Source organism: Salmo trutta, unplaced genomic scaffold, assembly GCF_901001165.1.
Source record: "Salmo trutta unplaced genomic scaffold, fSalTru1.1, whole genome shotgun sequence".
NCBI lineage: Eukaryota > Metazoa > Chordata > Actinopteri > Salmoniformes > Salmonidae > Salmo > Salmo trutta.
In genome coordinates this window covers 560,839-583,353 of record NW_021823258.1, presented here as the reverse complement: position 1 = coordinate 583,353, position 22,515 = coordinate 560,839, and the positions used below count along the sequence as shown (strand labels likewise).

At 42.8% G+C, this 22,515-nt stretch overlaps 1 protein-coding gene and 1 long non-coding RNA gene across 7 annotated transcripts; both read left to right on the top strand.

Moving 5' to 3' along the window:
* Nucleotides 1–203: 203 nt before the first annotated feature.
* Nucleotides 204–5,146, top strand: LOC115189944 (voltage-dependent calcium channel subunit alpha-2/delta-4; the record flags this gene model as incomplete). The annotated part of the gene is given in 3 exon segments (XM_029748455.1): nucleotides 204–319; nucleotides 3,642–3,724; nucleotides 3,943–5,146. Coding segments are annotated over 3 exon segments (315 nt in total). The 3' UTR covers nucleotides 4,060–5,146.
* Nucleotides 5,147–15,638: 10,492 nt separating this feature from the next.
* On the top strand, nucleotides 15,639–21,589 carry LOC115189946 (uncharacterized). 6 transcript variants are annotated; one of them, XR_003877064.1, is made up of 3 exons: nucleotides 15,639–15,730; nucleotides 17,550–17,612; nucleotides 20,116–21,589. It is a non-coding gene; the product is annotated as an uncharacterized LOC115189946 (long non-coding RNA). The 6 variants fall into 6 exon arrangements; XR_003877063.1 differs by having other exon boundaries at nucleotides 15,639–15,736; XR_003877065.1 differs by lacking the exon at nucleotides 15,639–15,730 and adding an exon at nucleotides 15,884–16,163.
* The last annotated feature ends 926 nt before the right edge of the window (nucleotides 21,590–22,515 follow it).

Sequence of the window (22,515 nt, the reverse complement as noted above, 5' to 3'; positions counted from 1 at the left end):
TCCTCTCTCTCCTCTGTCATCTCTACCTCTCTCTCTCTCTCTCTCTCTCTCATCCTTCTCTCTCTCTACTCTCTCCTCTCTCTCGTCCACTCTACCTCTCTCTCTACCTCTCTCTCTACCTCTCTCTCTGTCGCTCTACCGCTCTCTCTCTCCTCTTCTCCCCTCTCTCTCTCTCTCTCTCTCTCTGTGTGTGTGTGTTCCAGGATGTTTGTAACCCAGGCTGTCCCTGACAGTAACCTGCTGATGTTGGTGGTACAGGCAGACTGTGACTGTTCCCGTCAGTACCCAGCTATCACCATGGAACCCAAGGAAGTGAAATATATCCTTTAACATGGAGAGCTATCTTACTGGTTCCCTCTCACAAGCCCTCTCTCTGACACATACACTGATTGATAGAATTATAATGCTGTTGTGGAAATGGGATTTGATATCTATGAATAAGCAGTTCCTTAGTCATATATCAGACAAATCACTTCTCTTATTATATACATTACAGACGTCGTTCATTTCAAGCAGTTGTGAATTGCTGTTTTACGCTGGGGAGAGTAGTCTCTTCCTAAACTCTTCTCCTTGACACATTCATAGATGACCTGCAGGGTCATAGCCGAGCATTCAGAGGTCGAGACAGCAGGTGTAGGGGGGAGGGAGGGAGGGAGGGAGGGAGGGAGAGAGAGAGAGAGAGAGAGAGAGAGAGAGAGAGAGAGACAGAGAGAGGGAGACAGAGAGAGGGAGACAGAGAGAGGGAGACAGAGAGAGAGGGGGGGTGGTATATGACCAATACAACACGGCTAAGACCTGTTCTTAGCACATTGCAACTTCATACATCACAAACCCCTGAGGTGCCTTATTGCGATTATAAACTGCGATTATAAACTGGTTACCAATGTAATTACAGCAGTAACAAGAAATGTTTTGTCAGCCAATCAGAATTCAGGGCTCGAACCACCCAGTTTATAATGTAGAAGATACACCTGTTGTTGTTTAGTGTGTTGGTATTGTATCATAGATACTCCTTGTTGTTGTTTAGAGTGTTGGTATTGTATCATAGATACTCCTTGTTGTTGTTGTTTAGAGTGTTGGTATTGTATCATAGATACTCGTTGTTGTTGTTGTTGTTTAGAGTGTTGGTATTGTATCATAGATACTCCTTGTTGTTGTTGTTTAGAGTGTTGGTATTGTATCATAGATACTCCTTGTTGTTGTTGTTGTTTAGTGTGTTGGTATTGTATCATAGATACTCCTTGTTGTTGTTGTTTAGAGTGTTGGTATTGTACCATAGATACTCCTTGTTGTTGTTGTTTAGAGTGTTGGTATTGTATCATAGATACTCCTTGTTGTTGTTGTTGTTTAGTGTGTTGGTATTGTATCATAGATACTCCTTGTTGTTGTTGTTGTTGTTTAGAGTGTTGGTATTGTATCATAGATACTCCTTGTTGTTGTTGTTTAGAGTGTTGGTATTGTATCATAGATACTCCTTGTTGTTGTTGTTGTTTAGAGTGTTGGTATTGTATCATAGATACTCCTTGTTGTTGTTGTTTAGAGTGTTGGTATTGTATCATAGATACTCCTTGTTGTTGTTGTTGTTTAGAGTGTTGGTATTGTATCATAGATACTCCTTGTTGTTGTTGTTTAGAGTGTTGGTATTGTATCATAGATACTCCTTGTTGTTGTTGTTTAGAGTGTTGGTATTGTATCATAGATACTCCTTGTTGTTGTTGTTGTTTAGTGTGTTGGTATTGTATCATAGATACTCCTTGTTGTTGTTGTTGTTGTTTAGAGTGTTGGTATTGTACCATAGATACTCCTTGTTGTTGTTGTTTAGAGTGTTGGTATTGTATCATAGATACTCCTTGTTGTTGTTGTTGTTTAGTGTGTTGGTATTGTATCATAGATACTCCTTGTTGTTGTTGTTGTTGTTTAGAGTGTTGGTATTGTATCATAGATACTCCTTGTTGTTGTTGTTTAGAGTGTTGGTATTGTATCATAGATACTCCTTGTTGTTGTTGTTGTTTAGAGTGTTGGTATTGTATCATAGATACTCCTTGTTGTTGTTGTTTAGTGTGTTGGTATTGTATCATAGATACTCCTTGTTGTTGTTGTTGTTTAGAGTGTTGGTATTGTATCATAGATACTCCTTGTTGTTGTTGTTTAGTGTGTTGGTATTGTATCATAGATACTCCTTGTTGTTGTTGTTTAGTGTGATGGTATTGTACCATAGATACTCCTTGTTGTTGTTGTTGTTGTTTAGAGTGTTGGTATTGTATCATAGATACTCCTTGTTGTTGTTGTTTAGAGTGTTGGTATTGTATCATAGATACTCCTTGTTGTTGTTGTTGTTTAGAGTGTTGGTATTGTATCATAGATACTCCTTGTTGTTGTTGTTTAGAGTGTTGGTATTGTACCATAGATACTCCTTGTTGTTGTTGTTGTTGTTTAGAGTGTTGGTATTGTATCATAGATACTCCTTGTTGTTGTTGTTTAGAGTGTTGGTATTGTATCATAGATACTCCTTGTTGTTGTTGTTGTTTAGAGTGTTGGTATTGTATCATAGATACTCCTTGTTGTTGTTGTTTAGTGTGTTGGTATTGTATCATAGATACTCCTTGTTGTTGTTGTTTAGAGTGTTGGTATTGTACCATAGATACTCCTTGTTGTTGTTGTTTAGAGTGTTGGTATTGTACCATAGATACTCCTTGTTGTTGTTGTTTAGAGTGATGGTATTGTAGCGTAGATACTCCTTGTTGTTGTTGTTTAGAGTGTTGGTATTGTATCATAGATACTCCTTGTTGTTGTTGTTGTTTAGAGTGTTGGTATTGTATCATAGATACTCCTTGTTGTTGTTGTTTAGTGTGTTGGTATTGTATCATAGATACTCCTTGTTGTTCTTGTTTAGAGTGTTGGTATTGTACCATAGATACTCCTTGTTGTTGTTGTTTAGAGTGTTGGTATTGTACCATAGATACTCCTTGTTGTTGTTTAGAGTGATGGTATTGTACCATAGATACTCCTTGTTGTTGTTGTTTAGAGTGTTGGTATTGTATCATAGATACTCCTTGTTGTTGTTGTTTAGAGTGTTGGTATTGTACCATAGATACTCCTTGTTGTTGTTGTTGTTTAGAGTGTTGGTATTGTATCATAGATACTCCTTGTTGTTGTTGTTTAGTGTGTTGGTATTGTAGCGTAGATACTCCTTGTTGTTGTTGTTTAGTGTGTTGGTATTGTACCATAGATACTCCTTGTTGTTGTTGTTTAGAGTGTTGGTATTGTATCATAGATACTCCTTGTTGTTGTTGTTTAGTGTGTTGGTATTGTATCATAGATACTCCTTGTTGTTGTTGTTTAGTGTGATGGTATTGTAGCGTAGATACTCCTTGTTGTTGTTGTTGTTTAGTGTGTTGGTATTGTACCATAGATACACCTTGTTGTTGTTGTTTAGTGTGATGGTATTGTAGCGTAGATACTCCTTGTTGTTGTTGTTTAGTGTGTTGGTATTGTACCATAGATACTCCTTGTTGTTGTTGTTGTTTAGAGTGTTGGTATTGTATCATAGATACTCCTTGTTGTTGTTGTTTAGTGTGATGGTATTGTAGCGTAGATACTCCTTGTTGTTTAGTTTGTTGGTGTCCTTGACCTCTGTGTACATAACGCCTCAGTAAAGTGTGACAGGATGAAATCTCAGAAGGTCCGTAGGAGACCCGAGTCCTGCCACGCCTATCACCCTCAGGTCAGCACCCCGTATCGGTTCACTGCCTCCCAATAACCACACCTCACTTCAAGTGGATGGATTGACATCAGGAGATAACATGTGTTGTACTATGCTCATTGCTCCCTTCATTTCAAACTGAGTTTTTGTTATCCTAAGATCAAAAATATGTACTTACTGGCCTTATGTAGTGTTCATTATACCACTGGCTGAAACTGTGTGTTAACGATTGATTACAGGAAAACGCCAAGGAGTGTGGAGGTGCATCACAGATCTACCTGTCTGTCTCTCTCTTCCTCACCTGTCTGACTGCCTCCTTCGCCTGTCTCAAGGCATCCACGCTGGTCTTCCGATGATAGACAGATGGCTACCTAGCCTAAACCCCGCCCCCCTCTGAAAATCTCCCTGGAATGCTCCAGATTGCCTGAACTTAGCATGCCTGCTACTGCTTGTGTTATCTTTATCAATCTATGACAGAATGACTAAAATTACGATCCTGATCATTTGGGCTGTTAGACTGAGAGGAATATGGCAGCTGTTGACTGACTCCATGCTTGATGACTTTACAATCACAGAGAGCTGTTAACTGACTCCATGCTTGATGACTTTCAAACACAACCACCAAAGTTGTGCTTCTTTGGACAACTGTTCTAAAACCATGAAAGGGCGTTTTGGTTTCTTCTTGTTCTTCAGTGTCTTATAAGAGAACATTATAGCGTTTCTATGCAAAAGGAAACATGCTTTTTTTGACCGTGGAAAGTTCCAGTATCTCCAATACTATTCCAAAGGACTTGACTTTGCAATAGGACCATGGAAGACTATCAGTTTGTGGATTATGTGTTTTATAAATGGTTTTGATAAAATAATACTCTGGATTCATGCATGTGTATGTCTGTTTACCTTACGGCATGAAATGGAGGATGAACCTTGGATAAGGCAGAGGCATCTTTGAACAGTGATACAATTCAGATCGTGGAGTCAGCGACCTCTGCTGGTTGGAATATGACATTGCAGGATGGTGATGAATCAAGTGGAGACTGGCTGGCTGCTGAAGGATGGATGAACACAATGGACTCAACTTCCACATTGTTCTGTTCATAACTCATCAGTCTTTGGTCTACGCTCCACAAACACATCAAGTATCTACTATTAAATGTGGACTGGGTTTTCACTGTTGGAAATGGATGGACTGTTTCAGGAAAAACCTTCAAGTCACATGTCATATATGCAATCTAAGACTTACTAAACCAGTTGACTTAGTTGGCTTACTGCAAAACAAGAACCATTACTGACCACCTACTTCTGTGTTGGACTACAAGGTGAAACAGCCATTCTGTTAGAAGGAACAACATTACAATGTGATGGACTACAAGGTGGAACAGCCATTCTGTTAGAAGGAACAACATTACAATGTGATGGACTACAAGGTGGAACAGCCATTCTGTTAGATGGAACAACATTACAATGTGATGGACTACAAGGTGGAACAGCCATTCTGTTAGATGGAACAACATTACAATGTGATGGACTACAAGGTGAAACAGCCATTCTGTTAGAAGGAACAACGTTACAATGTGATGATATCAGGATCTCCAAGGTGTTTTCCATCTGAGTTTTACTGTATGACTCCAAATACTTTCATGATTGTTTATAGTTTTTAGCTAAATTCATGCATTAAATTATTTTATTTTTCATAACATAATGTCTTCTGTTTAATTCAGATGCCTTTAGTGATGAATTAAATGAGTATAAAATGCATCATTCAGAATAATATGATGGGATACTACTAGTATTGCTTGCTGGACATAAAACAGTACTGTAAGTTGTCACTGTCCAGTGATATTCTAAGTGGTCTTTTTTAGCAGTCTGTCCCTTTCACTTTGACAGTGATGCTCTAATGATGTCATGTCATCATGTGCTAACTGTCCTAATGATGCAGTAATGCTGATAAAAGATGCTGTTGCCCATGTGTATGTATGTAATGTGATTGACATGTCCTGAGTCCTGTGTGTCTGGCTTGGATGTGTCCCAAATGGTACCCTTTAACCATTTGTAGGTGCACTAGGGCCCATAGGGAATAGGGTACCATTTGGAACACCGCCTGAGAGTCTAGGAGGCAATATGATTCACACAGCACAGTTTGATTGACATGTAGGATAATCTGGAATGGATAAATAATTATACAATGAACAAACTTCCCCTTTATTTTAAAGCTGTTCTCAGTTTTGATGTTTGCATTTTATCCATGTTATTTATCCTGTCAGTTATGACATGTTTTGTCCTGTATCATCTTCTAATTAACATATGCATCAGTGTATGTACTCAGAACTCCAAAGATTGTATTTCCTTCAATGCTTTGTTTTTATTTCTGTAATGCTTCAGGGAAATGTAAAGACAAGGTCCTGGACAGTACCAGGATTATTGTCTTTCTGTCTGAGACACTGTCATCATAGAGATCTAGTAGTTTATTTAGATTAGGGTTGGGGTCAATTCCTTTACAATTCAGGAAGTAAACTGAAAGTCCAATTCCAATTTTCCTCAATGCCTCTCTATGACAAAATGTCAGTTTGCTTCCTGAATTGATAGTATTGACATGGAATTGACCCCAACACTGATTTAGAGATAAGAGAGAGACTTCTCTAGGGGGAGAAGAGGTGAGGGGAGGGGAGGCAGGGAGCAGTGTTCCTCTTGGGGGAGTACAGATGAGGGGAGACAGAGGACAGCCCAGTCTGGTGTATCAGAGATGAGGGGAGACAGAGGACAGCCCAGTCTGGTGTATCAGAGATGAGGGGGGACAGAGGACAGCCCAGTCTGGTGTATCAGAGATGAGGGGAGACAGAGGACAGCCCAGTCTGATGTATCAGAGATGAGGGGGGACAGAGGACAGCCCAGTCTGGTGTATCAGAGATGAGGGGGGACAGAGGACAGCCCAGTCTGGTGTATCAGAGATGAGGGGGGACAGAGGACAGCCCAGTCTGGTGTATCAGAGATGAGGGGGGACAGAGTACAGCCCAGTCTGGTGTATCAGAGATGAGGGGAGACAGAGGACAGCCCAGTCTGATGTATCAGAGATGAGGGGGGACAGAGGACAGCCCAGTCTGATGTATCAGAGATGAGGGGGGACAGAGGACAGCCCAGTCTGGTGTATCAGAGATGAGGGGAGACAGAGGACAGCCCAGTCTGATGTATCAGAGATGAGGGGGGACAGAGGACAGCCCAGTCTGATGTATCAGAGATGAGGGAGGACAGAGGACAGCCCAGTCTGGTGTATCAGAGATGAGGGGGGACAGAGGACAGCCCAGTCTGGTGTATCAGAGATGAGGGGGGACAGAGGACAGCCCAGTCTGATGTATCAGAGATGAGGGGGGACAGAGGACAGCCCAGTCTGGTGTATCAGAGATGAGGGGGGACAGAGGACAGCACAGTCTGGTGTATCAGAGATGAGGGGGGACAGAGGACAGCCCAGTCTGGTGTATCAGAGATGAGGGGGGACAGAGGACAGCCCAGTCTGATTACTGGAGGTTCTCTTGCTACAGAGATGGTCTATAGAAGCTTTTAGTAGCTGGCATTCCTAACCTCAACTGAGAGGATCTCTGTCCTCTGATGGCCCTGTTGGTGTCCACTCTGTCTCTCTGTGTGTGTCCTGTTCTTCTCTGTCTGGGACTAAGGGGGGTGTTGTGGAAATTGAGGGGGGTGGGGTTAGTAGTCTTTTGGCAGCATGACCCTGCGCCCCCCCATGAAATAACACAAGGTGATCTTCCTTCTGAAAGGAATGTTGTCCAGGGCCTCCACTGCCACCCTCTTGTTGCCCCTGCCGCTGCTCTCCTCCTGGTCGTACATGGGGCACATGAAGGCTGTGCGCCTCAGGGCGTAGATGTCCACCTCGTCCTCGTCGTCCCACGGCTGGTAGGGACGCTGGGAGGGAACGGCCGACTTGACCAGACGGGGCCTCATCATGGCCAGCTCTAGGTCACGGGGGATATGTCTCAGGCCCAGGCTAGACCTCTGGACTCTGACTCCTTTAAATTACATTACATTAGGTTACATTCATTTATTAGTAATTCATTTATGAATGGGTAAGAACAGGAAAATCATATTCCTGGTCGTACATCAGCATAAACATACATTATACAATATTGACAATATATTCAATAGATAAAATGTGTCATTGCACAAAGAGAAGTGGTAACCTTTCTTTCTCTTCTTGGTCCTTTCATCCCAGGCGTTGGCACTGACAAGGGACACGTTGCCCTGGCCCAGGGAGGGCAGCAGATTGGGACGGGGGGCCACCGGGGGTTTGGGGAGCTTCTTTGGAGGAGGAGCATCCCTCTGGGCTCTCCTGGCCAGCAGGTGTCCTGTCTGGACGAAGGCTTCAGGCCTGATGATGTCCCTGGGTGGGCTGCTGCTCCCTCTTGCAGCCTCCTCTGGCTGGGCAGCTTTCGGCATGGAGAGAACAAACACATTGTTGCTGAAGCTGCATGACTCTGAAAGGGCCAGCTCCTCCAGGGTCAGAGGGCAGGCAGGACGGGACTCAAGAATAACGGGACAAACAGGATTACTGGGCCTCACTTTTCTTCTAGTGGTGCTCCGAGGGTTGCTTGGCCTCCCCTCAGGTTTGGAAGGCTGTACACAAGACTGGACCAGGCCAACTGGGCTAACAGGCCGTCTAGCGAGGAGCCGAGGGTTGCTTGGCCTCCCCTCAGGTTTGGAAGGCTGTACGTCATACTGGACCAGGCCAACTGGGCTAATAGGCCGTCTAGTGGGGCCTCGAGGGTTGCTTGGCCTCCCATCAGGTCTGGATGGTTGTACGTCAGGTTGGACCAGGCCAACTGGTCTAACAGGCCGTCTATTGGGGGGCCGAGGGTTGCTTGGCCTCCCCTCAGGTTTGGAAGGCTGTACGTCATACTGGACTAGGCCAACTGGTCTAACAGGCCGTCTTGTGGGGCGTCGAGGGTTGCTTGGCCTTCCCTCAGGTTTGGAAGGCTGTACGTCAGGCTGGACCAGGACAACTGGTCTGACAGGCCGTCTTGTGGGGCATCGAGGGTTGCTAGGCCTCACATCAGGTCTAGTGATGCTAACAGGGATTCTAGGTATCATCATCTCATTCTGGTGCAGGCTCTCTGGGCTGCTGGGCTGGGAATCAGGTAGAAGCTTGTAGTTCTTCAGAACCTCAGTGAAGGAGAGCTCCTTGTTGCGCCTGCGTCTGTTGGTTTTGGCAGGAAGCTGGGAGCTGCTGCTGTTAATCCCACCGGGAGACTCACGACATCCATCCTGGACAGGAACTAGGGACTGGAGGTCTCTCCTCTTTCTGTGGGCAGCTGTGGGCCTCTTGGACCAGACGTCGTCAGGAGGGGGAGGCCGAGGCACAACATGCAGGGAGGGGAACGCTGAGGGCCTGAAAGAGGAGGCCATCACTGGGTCCTGGCTGACCTCTTCTCTCTCCAGCAGCACTCTGTTAGAAGGACAGAGTAGCGGAACACCGATGGACCTTGGTCCTCCAGACCCATTCAGGTTGGGCCTCATAGTCATCATTCACTGGTCTGCAGTGTTCTTATCAGAATGCTCCTTCTAGTCTTGAATACTTGGAATAGGAAGTGGCTTTCAGCACAATTACATTCTATAAAAAGAGTGTTACAGAAACATCTTTGTTTAGTATTTGGGGAAATTAAAAAAAAAAATGTACTGTCTCTTATCTAATTTCATCAAATTCAGTTCTGAGTTGAAATAATTATTTGGGACAAGATATATCTATTAAAATGTAACACCTTTGTTCAATTATTCATAACTAATAGCCTAGCTGTAACTGGTGCTCAATAAAAGTGTTGTCTGTCCCCTCATTTCTCCGATAAACAGGCAGACAGGCGTACTTACCGTTCACCTCGTAGTTCAATCAGCTAATAATCCGTCATTACACCAGTGGCAGCTTGGTGTTTGATCATTACGTCATCAGAGGCATTTTGTATTGTGACGCAACAATGCCAAGCATCAACCTTCCTGTCATGGCTGCCCCTGTAGTTTGATATGTCAACGAAGTGTATTAATCAATCAGACAATCAAACCATCAATGAATGACTGAATTAATGAAGCAATTTCTAATAAATCAGCTTAAGTGTACTGACATAATTTATGGATGAGACTAACAATTATGAGAACGCATCAAATCAGTGATGCGTAAAAGTAGATTCGCTCCCACATAGTAAAGTTCGAAAACGAGCCACTTTAGAGGGTCAATAAACTAGCCAAGACTTTGGACGAGGTATATTTGTCCCTATACTGTAGGACAGGCTACTTATATATGAGGCACCTGCGACCAGAAAGACTGTTCTGCCGTTTTATAAAAAATAATCCAACAGGCCATCTTCTGCATAGGCGTCTTCCTCTTTCCTGTGTTCATCACCCTCGACTAGATATATCTATTCTGTGGCCACCACACGTTTTATGTCATGTTTGTCTTGTAGCTGACAGTGGGGTGCAGACAGGAGCGCAGTTCATCTGACACAAAGGCGCGGACTGGGGGAATCCGACATGGAGACCTGACGCCACTTTTTTGCGCACTTTCAGATTGGCCTACTTTAAAATGAACATAAATATAATCGTAACATACTGGAGGTTGGGCTAAGTGTTCAGGTGTTGGATTTACACATATTAATATAGAGAAATATAGTCTAATAGTGGATGGCCTAGTGTATATCAGCAGTGTTGGTGGTAAATTAAACTGCTGAAGTGCTTTGGACTGTATATTTTTGCATGTTATTATTTTAAATATTTCGGGAATTCCTTCTCATTAATTAACCAATTACTTATTCAATAATTCGTGTATTTATTTAGCTGATCTTGTTTACATGTAGTACCCTATGGCATAACCATATAAATAAGAATGAATAGAACAGACATGGAAGCTCTAACCCTGGCAATTGACTGGTATTTCTATTTATTTAGGATCCCCATTCATTCTTTCCAAGGCAGCAGCTACTCTTCCTGGGGTCCAGAAACATTGAGGCAGTTACGGTGCATTCAGAAAGTATTCAGACCCCTTGACTTTTTCAACATTTTGTTACTTTACAGCCTTATTCTAAAATTGATCAAATACATTTGTTCCACATCAATCTACACACAATACTCCATGATGACAAAGTGAAAACAGGTTGTTCAAATTTGAGCAAATCAATTAATATACACTGCTCAAAAAAATAAAGGGAACACTAAAATAACACATCCTAGATCTGAATGAATGAAATAATCTTATAAAAACTTTTTTCTTTACATAGTTGAATGTGCTGACAACAAAATCACACAAAAATAATCAATGGAAATCCAATTTATCAACCCATGGAGGTCTGGATTTGGAGTCACACTCAAAATTAAAGTGGAAAACCACACTACAGGCTGATCCAACTTTGATGTAATGTCCTTAAAACAAGTCAAAATGAGGCTCAGTAGTGTGTGTGGCCTCCACGTGCCTGTATGACCTCCCTACAACGCCTGGGCATGCTCCTGATGAGGTGGCGGATGGTCTCCTGAGGGATCTCCTCCCAGACCTGGACTAAAGCATCCGCCAACTCCTGGACAGTTTGTTGTGCAACGTGGCGTTAGTGGATGGAGTGAGACATGATGTCCCATATGTGCTCAATTGGATTCAGGTCTGGGGAACGGGCGGGCCAGTCCATAGCATCAATGCCTTCCTCTTGCAGGAACTGCTGACACACTCCAGCCACATGAGGTCTAGCATTGTCTTGCATTAGGAGGAACCCAGGGCCAACCGCACCAGCATATGGTCTCACAAGGGGTCTGAGGATCTCATCTCGGTACCTAATGGCAGTCAGGCTACCTCTGGCGAGCACATGGAGGGCTGTGCGACCCCCCAAAGAAATGCCACCCCACACCATGACTGACCCACCGCCAAACCGGTAATGCTGGAGGATGTTGCAGGCAGCAGAACGTTCTCCACGGCGTCTCCAGACTGTCACATGTGCTCATTGTGAACCTGCTTTCATCTGTGAAGAGCACAGGGCGCCAGTGGCGAATTTGCCAATCTTGGTGTTCTCTGGCAAATGCCAAACGTCCTGCACGGTGTTGGGCTGTAAGCACAACCCCCACCTGTGGACGTCGGGCCCTCATACCACCCTGATGGAGTCTGTTTCTGACCGTTTGAGCAGACACATGCACATTTGTGGCCTGCTGGAGGTCATTTTGCAGGGCTCTGGCAGTGCTCCTCCTGCTCCTCCTTGCACAAAGGCGGAGGTAGCGGTCCTGCTGCTGGGTTATTACCCTCCTACGGCCTCCTCCACGTCTCCTGATGTACTGGCCTGTCTCCTGGTAGCGCCTCCATGCTCTGGACACTACGCTGACAGACACAGCAAACCTTCTTGCCACAGCTCGCATTGATGTGCCATCCTGGATGAGCTGCACTACCTGAGCCACTTGTGTGGGTTGTAGACTCCGTCTCATGCTACCACTAGAGTGAAAGCACCGCCAGCATTCAAAAGTGACCAAAACATCATCCAGGAAGCATAGGAACTGAGAAGTGGTCTGTGGTTACCACCTGCAGAACCACTCCTTTATTGGGGGTGTCTTGCTAATTGCCTATAATTTCCACCTGTTGTCTATTCCATTTGCACAACAGCATGTGAAATTTATTGTCAATCAGTGTTGCTTCCTAAGTGGACAGTTTGATTTCACAGAAGTGTGATTGACTTGGAGTTACATTGTGTTGTTTAAGTGTTCCCTTTATTTTTTTGAGCAGTTTATTTTACAATAGTTATATTTTGTTTGTTTTTAGTCCTTCCTCTTTCTGATGTCCATCCAGTTTGATTTCTATTTGTAACTGTGCTATTTCACAACATTTCTGAACCTGTATACACTTTACAGACCCCGCATGTTTTCCATTGTTTATCTTCTTATTAGTCCCACCCTTCAGCTCCATTCAACCCCTGCCATCTATCTCTCAACACCATCCATTTTGGATTTCTATTTGCTGTATATTTTTCAACTGTGCTGTGCACAGGTCCGGCCCACCACAACAACAGGCTCCATCCGCTTGCCCTCATCTGCTTCTGGGGGAAGTGGAGCCTTGCTTCCCCGTCTGTACCGGTGGACTCCTCCTGAAGATGATGGTGGTTGGGAAAGAAAGCCAGGGGTCCGCACTACCTGGTCTATGCGGATCCCGAGCCGTTTCCCTGAGCTCTGGGGGACATGGGGCAATCCTGGCGCAGATGGCCTGGCTAGCCACAACCCCAGCAGACCCTGGGACCAGGGTGTGTGTTTCATGCCGCCTGTAGCGACACAGCACGAATGAGTTCAGTCATTTCAGCCACCCATGCAGGCTTTTCCAGATCTGGGCTGCTCTGCCCCCCAGCCCGCACAGTGGGTCTGTCTCCCTGCACACCCACCAAAGCCCAAGCCCACACCAGCTCCCTCTACAAAGCCATCTCGAAGGCTATCTGCAATGACTCATGATGAGCCAGCTGGGTCTGTATGCGCATCTCTGTAGAAGAGAGCGCCTGTATGAACTGATCCTGTGCTAGCTCGCTCTGCACGGAGGGGGGCATGTGAGCATATGCCCGCCGAGAGGCTCTCAATGTCATTAGCAAGCACCCGTAGTGGCTCTCCAGGCTGCCTGCATCTATTACTCAGTTCGGAGCGCAGATCCGGGCTGTACACACTGTCCAAAGCGCCTCCTCAGTGCTCCCACTAAAGCCCCATAATCACGTCTGTCCTCGGGGCTAATCAATATCAAATAGGCCAGAGCCTCATCAGCGAGGCATAAAGCCAACTGCAGTGCCCTATTTTCATTCGACTACCCCCTAAAATGTGCTAACAGTTCAAACTGAGCATGAAAAGTTTCCAATTCCGCCTTACCGGAATACTTCGGGCAGGGGCGGAAATCCCAGGGGGGACACGACCCCCCCCATCCTGGGAAAAATGATTTGTCCCCCCCAATATATCACTGAAACATAACTATGTAATTTAAATAATATTAATAATACGCAATGAAAGCAATTGTGCTGACACTTAATAGCGCGTTTTTAAGTTTCAAAAGATTGCGACCCCCCCCGCCCTTTGCCTCACAATGGTTTGATCCACTGCCAGTTCCTTAGTTTGCACGTAACTGCCGTGAGGTTCATCCAGTCAATCGCGCACACACACACTAGCTGAATATGCAGAGCTAGCTCGCAAATATTAACTATTAAGCTAGCTAGTACCTATTCCATTTATGTGGCGTCGTCAAAGATGGAATCAGCATGCAGATGATGTAAGTTAGTGCTTCAAAGTCCCTGTTATAAGGTTAGCGATAAACTGAAGTCCAAACTGAACAGAACTACACTCTCTTCTACCATTGTCTTAAATATATTTAATGGTCTCGTTGCAAAAGCTAAATTGTTGCAAGGGAACTTTTATTTATTTAATTTCACCTTTATTTAACCCGGGTAGCAAAGATTATAGCAAACACCACTGAAACTGAATTGGTGCTCGCTAGCTTTGCAAATTCAGCTATTGTTGGAAGCCAGCCAATATGAAACAAACTATTAAAATTACAAAAGGTTGCAGCATATGTTGTGTAAATGGTGAACTCATACAGCTGTCAACTCTTGTCATTTTAATCCGTTTCACATTTGCGAGCTACCTTTTAGATCGAAGCCCAAAGAGAATGATTGAAGATGATAGAAGCCCATCTCCTACTGTAAATAATCTACACACTGTGTGTGTAGCCAGCCAGCCAGCCAGCCAGCCAGGTAGAAAAATGGCAGAAAAATAAAAGACGGACATCAGAGTATTTTTCAATACACCAAAACGCATAGTAAGAACCCTAGTAGACTAATATCTCAAAGACTAGTTGATAAAATGTTCATAAGAAAGAAATTAAATTCTAATGGAAATGTTTCACAATGATGTCATTAGGCAGAGCAGGCAACAGATGGCAAACAGACAGCAGAGTTGGGGACAGATATGCAGGGACAGACTGGCAGAGACAGGAGTCTCAGGTAAGTTTGTTGAGTCTTTGTTTGGCAACATTATGAAAGGTTCTCAATTTTTTTGACTTGTAAAATAGGAACATAATTGGAAAATGCCATGGATACCCCCACTCTCAACTTAAACTGGTGACTGAACTAAGATTTGTTAAAGGCAATCGTATTGCTGTTGTGATTAGTTGTGTAGTTTTGGGTACTGGTAGTTAAGAGTACGGCAAACACCTTATTTCTTTGGTTCCTCAATATACATTTACCATATTACAATGTAGGCTATGTGTTACAGCACTACTTTTGGTGGCCCCCTCAGGAATTGCTCTTGAGAAAATGTAATGTAATTGTCCCATCCAAAGTGGATATCAGATTTTCGCCCCTGACTTCGGGGTCTTAACAGATAAGGACGCAACCGGGAAACTGGGCGCCGCCATGTTTGTTTACATACTGAGCCCTAGATTCATCGTCCCGCCGGGTCGACGTCACCCCTTCGGTCCGCCCTCCAGAATCCGCGCGAAGCTCAGTCGAGGAGGCGCTCATGCCGCTTCAGCGGCCATCATGCTAACGTCCTCCCTCAAGCGGCCTCTGGGTTCCGACGCCCTGGCGACCTCCTCAGCCAGATCCTCCTCCGATGTCCATCCACACGCACCTCCTTGGCCATGATCGTCCCCTACCTCCACTTTCGGATTCCCTCGAAGCATTTTCAACTCCCGTTCTCACCTACGCTAGCTAGCTGGCTAACTTTTATCAACGTGTTTACTTCTGACACCAGATCATAAAGGAACAATTGTCCAGACAGAGGTTTGAGTTTACGAATGTATGGTTTATTAACCCAACTTCACACAGGCTGCTGTTTGGCCGTAGCCCACGCCAAATAAATGAAGGATACCCAATAAACCACCCTTGACCTTCTCTTGTGAAGGCCAGACATGGTCTTAACTTCCAATGCTCAATACCCCTCCACGCCACTCCGCCAACCACCAGGATACCCGGCATCAGAACATTCCAGGCAGTCCCGTGATTGGCAGAGAGCAGGTTGATTGGCATGTCGGACCCCGCGAACACGGTACTGGTAAATACAACTAATAGCCTAACACACTGCTGTCTGTGCGGGTCGCTACAATATTTAATCATTTCTGCCCTCCGAATTCATATTGTTATACACTGTAAAAAAGAGCCACGGGCTTAGTAAATATTGCAAAAGAAAATCAATGATTTTTACTAAAAATAATAGGTTTCTGGTTTTACTTACATTTTTGAATATAGTCCTTAATTTATGTGTTGAAAAAGACTGGCATTTGCAAATAAAAATCCAAGGTAATATGCTGCTAAATTTGAACGAATATTTCTAAGTAACAACCAACAACTTAAAAATATGATATTCAAATGATCGTTGTGTTGGACTGACGTGCCAGATCTAGTTATGAACGTCAATTGTACTTGGAACATTTCAATGGACTTCGTCTTGATCTTTCTCCTCTGGAATGGACATGTGGCAGGTAAGGACCAAATTATCACTTGGAATGTAGTTTGGATCTCTCTACACATATTTTCAACGAAATGTCAAAAATATTTGTTAAATAATATTCTTCAAGTACGAAAAGCTTTTAGCTAGTTATATATTTGCACGTTGATAAGCTAGCTAGTTAGCGGCCATGACGTCTGTATAGTTAGCTAGTGGTGTGCATGCTACTAACTAGTAAGTTAGCATGCATTTACTCGCCTCAGCGATGTTTAACTTTTGTCATTTTTGTGTACGTTTTATATTAACCGAAATAGCTATGTAACATATTAGCTACCTAGCTTACCAAAAAAAAGTGCATCGTCAGCATACATTACAGTAGAACTGAACACATGTGGCCCTGCAAGCAGTGTTGCCAACTAATTTCCAGGTTAAGTTGCTAGAGGCAGGTTGATTTGTTGCTAAATGACATTGTGATGTCATTGCGTGATAACGTAAAACTGCGTCATTACGTAGAATACACAATAACGTCACTCAAATTGACTGGCCAATACAGCGAAAAATATGATTTGACATTTCATCAGGTACAGACTCCCACTCTTTTCTGTTCTTTTGGCTGTACAATTTTGATTGAGACATGTTGTAAGTTCTGTTCAAGATCAAACATGCGTGACCAACTATATTCATTGGGTTTGGCTCGTCGAACCCGTACTACTGCTGCTGCAGTCAGACAACAATAATTTGCTGAAATTGCTGCTGTCTGTGCACGAGCTGAGCGCCTGCTGCTGACGTCACTCACAATGCACTTTTGCAGCCAGGCACGTGTGTTGTGACTGAGTGTGTGACAGAGAAAATCGTGTTTGTGTCATTTAGAGGGGAAATGCGTGCATTTTAGCATTTGAGTCACTTTTCAAAAGTTGCTGAAAGTATAAAATAAATGTTTAAAAGTAGCTACATATGTTGCTAGGTGCTGTTTGAAAAAAAAAATGTGCCAGGTAGTCTGAAAAGTTGCTAATCTAACGACAAAATTGCTAAATTGGCATCACTGCCTGCAAGGTTACGTTTGCCTGCTAGGCAAGCTACCTAGGAAGAGACAGGTAGGAACAATACGTAGCTAGCTAGCTAATTACACCTAGCTATCTAACTACGCCTGTCCTTGCAGAAACCTTCTTGTTGTTCACGTATTCACAACATGTTTAAGGCAGCGCTGCAAACGTTGACCTTGTGCAGTAGTTATCTAGTCAATATCTAACAGCCAAACTAGCTAAATTAAATAATTGGGCTGGCTAGTAAGATAACAAGCAGCTCTTCCAAGTCAGCTTGGATGGCCGTTTTTTAGCTAGCTAGCTATCTAAAGCTGAAGTCATTTGAGTGTTATTTTCCTGACATTGTCATAGATTTTAATACAACTTCTCTTCTTTAGGTATAGGTGTTCAGACGTTCCTGAGTACTGGACAGACCATATTTTCCAGAATACATTGACAAGGTATGTCAATGTATTCAAATGTCTGTGTTTTCATTGTAACTCACATAAGGGCTTGAAGGGCCCCATGATTTCCGCAATACGGAAAAACTCAGACTGAATCCAGAAATGTAAACAGAATACGGGAACCCCTGGACAGGATAGTTTTATTACAGTAACACAAAATTAGTGTGAATAATAGGTATTAGATATATTTTATTTTTATTGCACCTTTATTTAACCACGTAGGCTAGTTGAGAACAAGTTCTCATTTGCAACTGTGACCTGGCCAAGATAAAGCAAAGCAGTGTGACACAAACAACAACACAGAGTTACACATGGAATATACAAACGTCCAAAAGTCGAGGATCAGTAGGATGGTCAGTTTTACAAGGGTATGTTTGGCAGCATGAGTGAAGGGTGCTTTGTTGCGAAATAGGAAACCGATTCTAGATTTCATTTTGGATTGGAGATGCTTAATGTGAGTCTGGAAGGAGAGTTTACAGTCTAGCCAGACACCTAGTTATCCACATATATAAGTCAGAGCCGTCCAGAGTAGTGATGCTGGGCGTTTTTTTTATATACTGTATTTTTAAATCAACCAAATGGCTTGAACACATTAAGCAACAAAAAGTTAACATGGAATTCTGGAAAATAAAACATTAATCTAACCACATTGTCCGATTTCAAAAAGGCTTTACAGCGAAAGCAAAACATTAGATTATGTCAGGAGAGTACCCTGCCAAAAATAATCACACAGCCATTTTCAAAGCAAGCATATATGTCACGAAAACCAAAACCACAGCTAAATGCAGCACTAACCTTTGATGATCTTCATCAGATGACACTCCTAGGACATTATGTTATACAATACATGCATGTTTTGTTCAATCAAGTTCATATTTCTATCAAAAACCAGCTTTTTACATTAGCATATGACTAGCATGTGACTAGCATTCCCACCGAACACTTCCGGTGAATTTACTAAATTACTCACGATAAACGTTCACAAAAAACATAACAATTATTTGAAGAATTATAGATACAGAACTCCTTTATGCAATCGCTATGTCCGATTTTAAAATAGCTTTTCGGTGAAAGCACATTTTGCAATATTCTGAGTAGATAGCCCGGCCATCACAGGCTAGCTATTTCAACACCCACCAAGTTTGGTACTCACCAAACTCAGATTTACTATAAGAAAAATTGGATTACCTTTGCTGTTCTTCGTCAGAATGCACTCCCAGGACTTCTACTTCAATAACAAATGTTGGTTTGGTTCCAAATAATCCATAGTTATATCCAAATTGCGGTGTTTTGTTTGTGCGTTCAAGACACTATCCGAAGGGTAAAGAAGGGTGACGCGCCCGGCGCGTTTCGTGACAAAAAAATTCAAAATATTCCATTACCGTACTTCGAAGCATGTCAAACGCTGTTTAAAATCAATTTTTATGCCATTTTTCTCGTAAAAAAGCGATAATATTCCTACCGGGAAACCCTGTTTTCGTTGAAAGACTGAAAATGTAAACATGGTGGAGTCTCGTGCACGCGCGCCCCAGTCTCATATTTGTCAGATCGACCACTTACCAAATGCACTACTGTTTTTCAGCCATGGCCTGCAAAGTCATCATTCAACGTTCTGGCGCCTTCTGAGAGCCTATGGGAGCGTTAGAAAATGTCACGTTATGCCAGAGATCCCCTGTTTTGGATAGAGATGATCAAGAAGGCCAAGAAATGGTCAGAGAGGGCGCTTCCTGTTTGGAATCTTCTCAGGTTTTTGACTGCCATATGAGTTCTGTTATACCCACAGACACCATTCAAACATTTTTAGAAACTTTAGGGTGTTTTCTATCCAATACAAACAATTATATGCATATTCTAGTTACTTGGCAGGAGTAGTAACCAGATTCAATCGGGTACGTTTTTTATCCGGCCGTGCAAATACTGCCCCCTATCCCCAACAGGTTAACCAGCAGAGTAACACCATCCCATCTGGTTTGCGCTTAGTGAGACTGTCAACAGGACAATGACCCAACACACCTCCAGTCTGTGAAAGGGTTATTTGGCCAAGAAGGAGAGTGATGGAGGGCTGCATCAGATGACCTGACCTCCACAATCACCTGACCTCAATTTAATTGAGATGGTTTTGGAAGAGCTGGACTGCAGAGTGACAGAAAAGCAGCCAGCAAGTGCTCAGCATATTTGGGAACTCCTTCAAGACTGTTGGGAAAGCATTCCAGGTGACTACCTCATGATGCTGGATGAGAGAATGCCAAGAGTGTGCAAAGCTGTCATCAAGGCTAAGGGTGGCTACTGTGAATAATCAATTATATAAAATATAGTTGGATTTGTTAAAAAATAAATGGTGTCTACATGATTCCATATGTGTAATTTCATAGTTTTCATAGTTATTTGATGGGATGAAAGAACCAACAAGAAGAGAAAGAAAGGTTAGCACTTCTCCTTGTGCAATGACACGTGTTCATTATACTACTGGCTGAAACTGTGTGTTAACGATTGATTACAGGAAAACGCCAAGGAGTGTGGAGGTGCATCACAGATCTACCTGTCTGTCTCTCTCTTCCTCACCTGTCTGACTGCCTCCTTCGCCTGTCTCAAGGCCTCCACGCTGGTCTTCCGATGACAGACAGACAGCTACCGAGCCTAAACCCCGCCCCCCTCTGAATCGGTAGTTATGATATTGATCATTTTGCCTGATGGACGGAGAGGAATATGCTGTTGACTGACTCCATGCTTGATGACTTTACAATCACAGAGAGCTGTTAACTGACTTCATGCTTGATGACTTTACAATCACAGAGAGCTGTTGATTGACTCCATGCTTGATGACTTTACAATCACAGAGAGCTGTTGACTTGAGTTGCTTGATGACTTTACAATCACAGAGAGCTGTTGACTGACTCCATGCTTGAATACTTTACAATCACAGAGAGCTGTTGACTGACTCCATGCTTGAATACTTTACAATCACAGAGAAATGTTAACTGACTCCATGCTTGATGACTTTACAATCACAGAGAGCTGTTGACTTCAGATGCTTGATGACTTTCAAACACAACCACCAAAATTGTGCTTCTTTCGACAACTGTTCTAAAACCATGAAAGGGCTTTTTGGTTTCTTCTTCTTCTTCAGTGTCTTATAAGAGAACATTATAGTGTTTCTATGCAAAAGGATGTTTACTTTCTTTGACCGTGGAAAGTTCTAGTATCTCCAATACTATTCCAAAGGACTTGACTTTGCAATAGGACCATGGAAGACTATCAGTTTGTGGATGATGTGTTTTATAAATGGTTTTGATAAAATAATACTCTGGATTCATGCATGTGTATGTCTGTTTACCTTAAGCCATGAAATGTAGGATGAACCTTGGATAAGTCAGAGGCATCTTTGAACAGTGATACAATTCAGATCGTGGAGTCAGTGACCTCTGCTGGTTGGAATATGACATTGCAGGATGGTGATGAATCAAGTGGAGACTGGCTGGCTGCTGAAGGATGGATGAACACAATGGACTCAACTTCCACATTGTTCTGTTCATAACTCATCAGTCTTTGGTCTACGCTCCACAAACACATCAAGTATCTACTATTAAATGTGGGCTGGGTTTTCACTGTTGGAAATGGATGGACTGTTTCAGGAAAAACCTTCAAGTCACTTGTCATATATGCAATTTAAGACTTACTAAACCAGTTGACTTAGTTGGCTTACTGCAAAACAAGAACCATTACTGACCACCTACTTCTGTGTTGGACTACAAGGTGAAACAGCCATTCTGTTAGATGGAACAACATTACAATGTGATGGACTACAAGGTGAAACAGCCATTCTGTTAGAAGGAACAACGTTACAATGTGATGATATCAGGATCTCCAAGGTGTTTTCCATCTGAGTTTTACTGTATGACTCCAAATACTTTTATGATTGTTTATAGTTTTTAGCTAAATTCATGCATTAAATTATTATATTTTTCAAAACATAATGTCTTCTGTTTAATTCAGATGCCTTTAGTGATGAATTAAATGAGTATAAAATGCATCCTTCAGAATAATATGATGGGATACTACTAGTATTGCTTGCTGGACATAAAACAGTACTGTAAGTTGTCACTGTCCAGTGATATTCTAAGTGGTCTTTTTTAGCAGTCTGTCCCTTTCACTTTGACAGTGATGCTCTAATGATGTCATATCATCATGTGCTAACTGTCCTCATGATGCAGTAATGCTGATAAAAGATGCTGTTGCCCATGTGTATGTCACGTCCTGGCCAGTATAAGGGTTAAGTGGTATTGTAGTTTGGTCAGGACGTGGCAGAGGGTATTTGTTTTATGTGGTTAGGGGTGGTGGTTTTTCTAAAAGGGCATTTGATTTTGTATTTCGGGGTTTTTGGGCACTGTTCCTTGTGTACATATTTCTATGTTGATCTAGTTAGTTGTATGTCTATGTTTGGTTAATTGGGGAGGACTTCCAATTGAAGGCAGCTGTGTGGTGTTGCCTTTGATTGGAAGTCCTATATTAGTTGGGTGTGTTTGTCTGTTTAATTGTGGGAGATTGTGCCGTGTTTAGCGTGTGTAAACCTAACAGGACTGTCAGTGTATCGTGAGTTCGTTTTTGTTATTTTGTATGTTCGTTTTGTAATTTATTAAAAGTTCATTATGAACTATCTCAACTCTGCTGCATATTGGTCCTCATTTTCCGATGATGATTTCGCCATATCGTCTGAAGACGAAGAAATCCCTGACAGAAACAGCCATTCTGTTAGAAGGAACAACATTACAATGTGATGGACTACAAGGTGAAACAGCCATTCTGTTAGAAGGAACAACGTAACAATGTGATGATATCAGGATCTCCAAGGTGTTTTTCATCTGAGTTTTACTGTATGACTCCAAATACTTTCATGATTGTT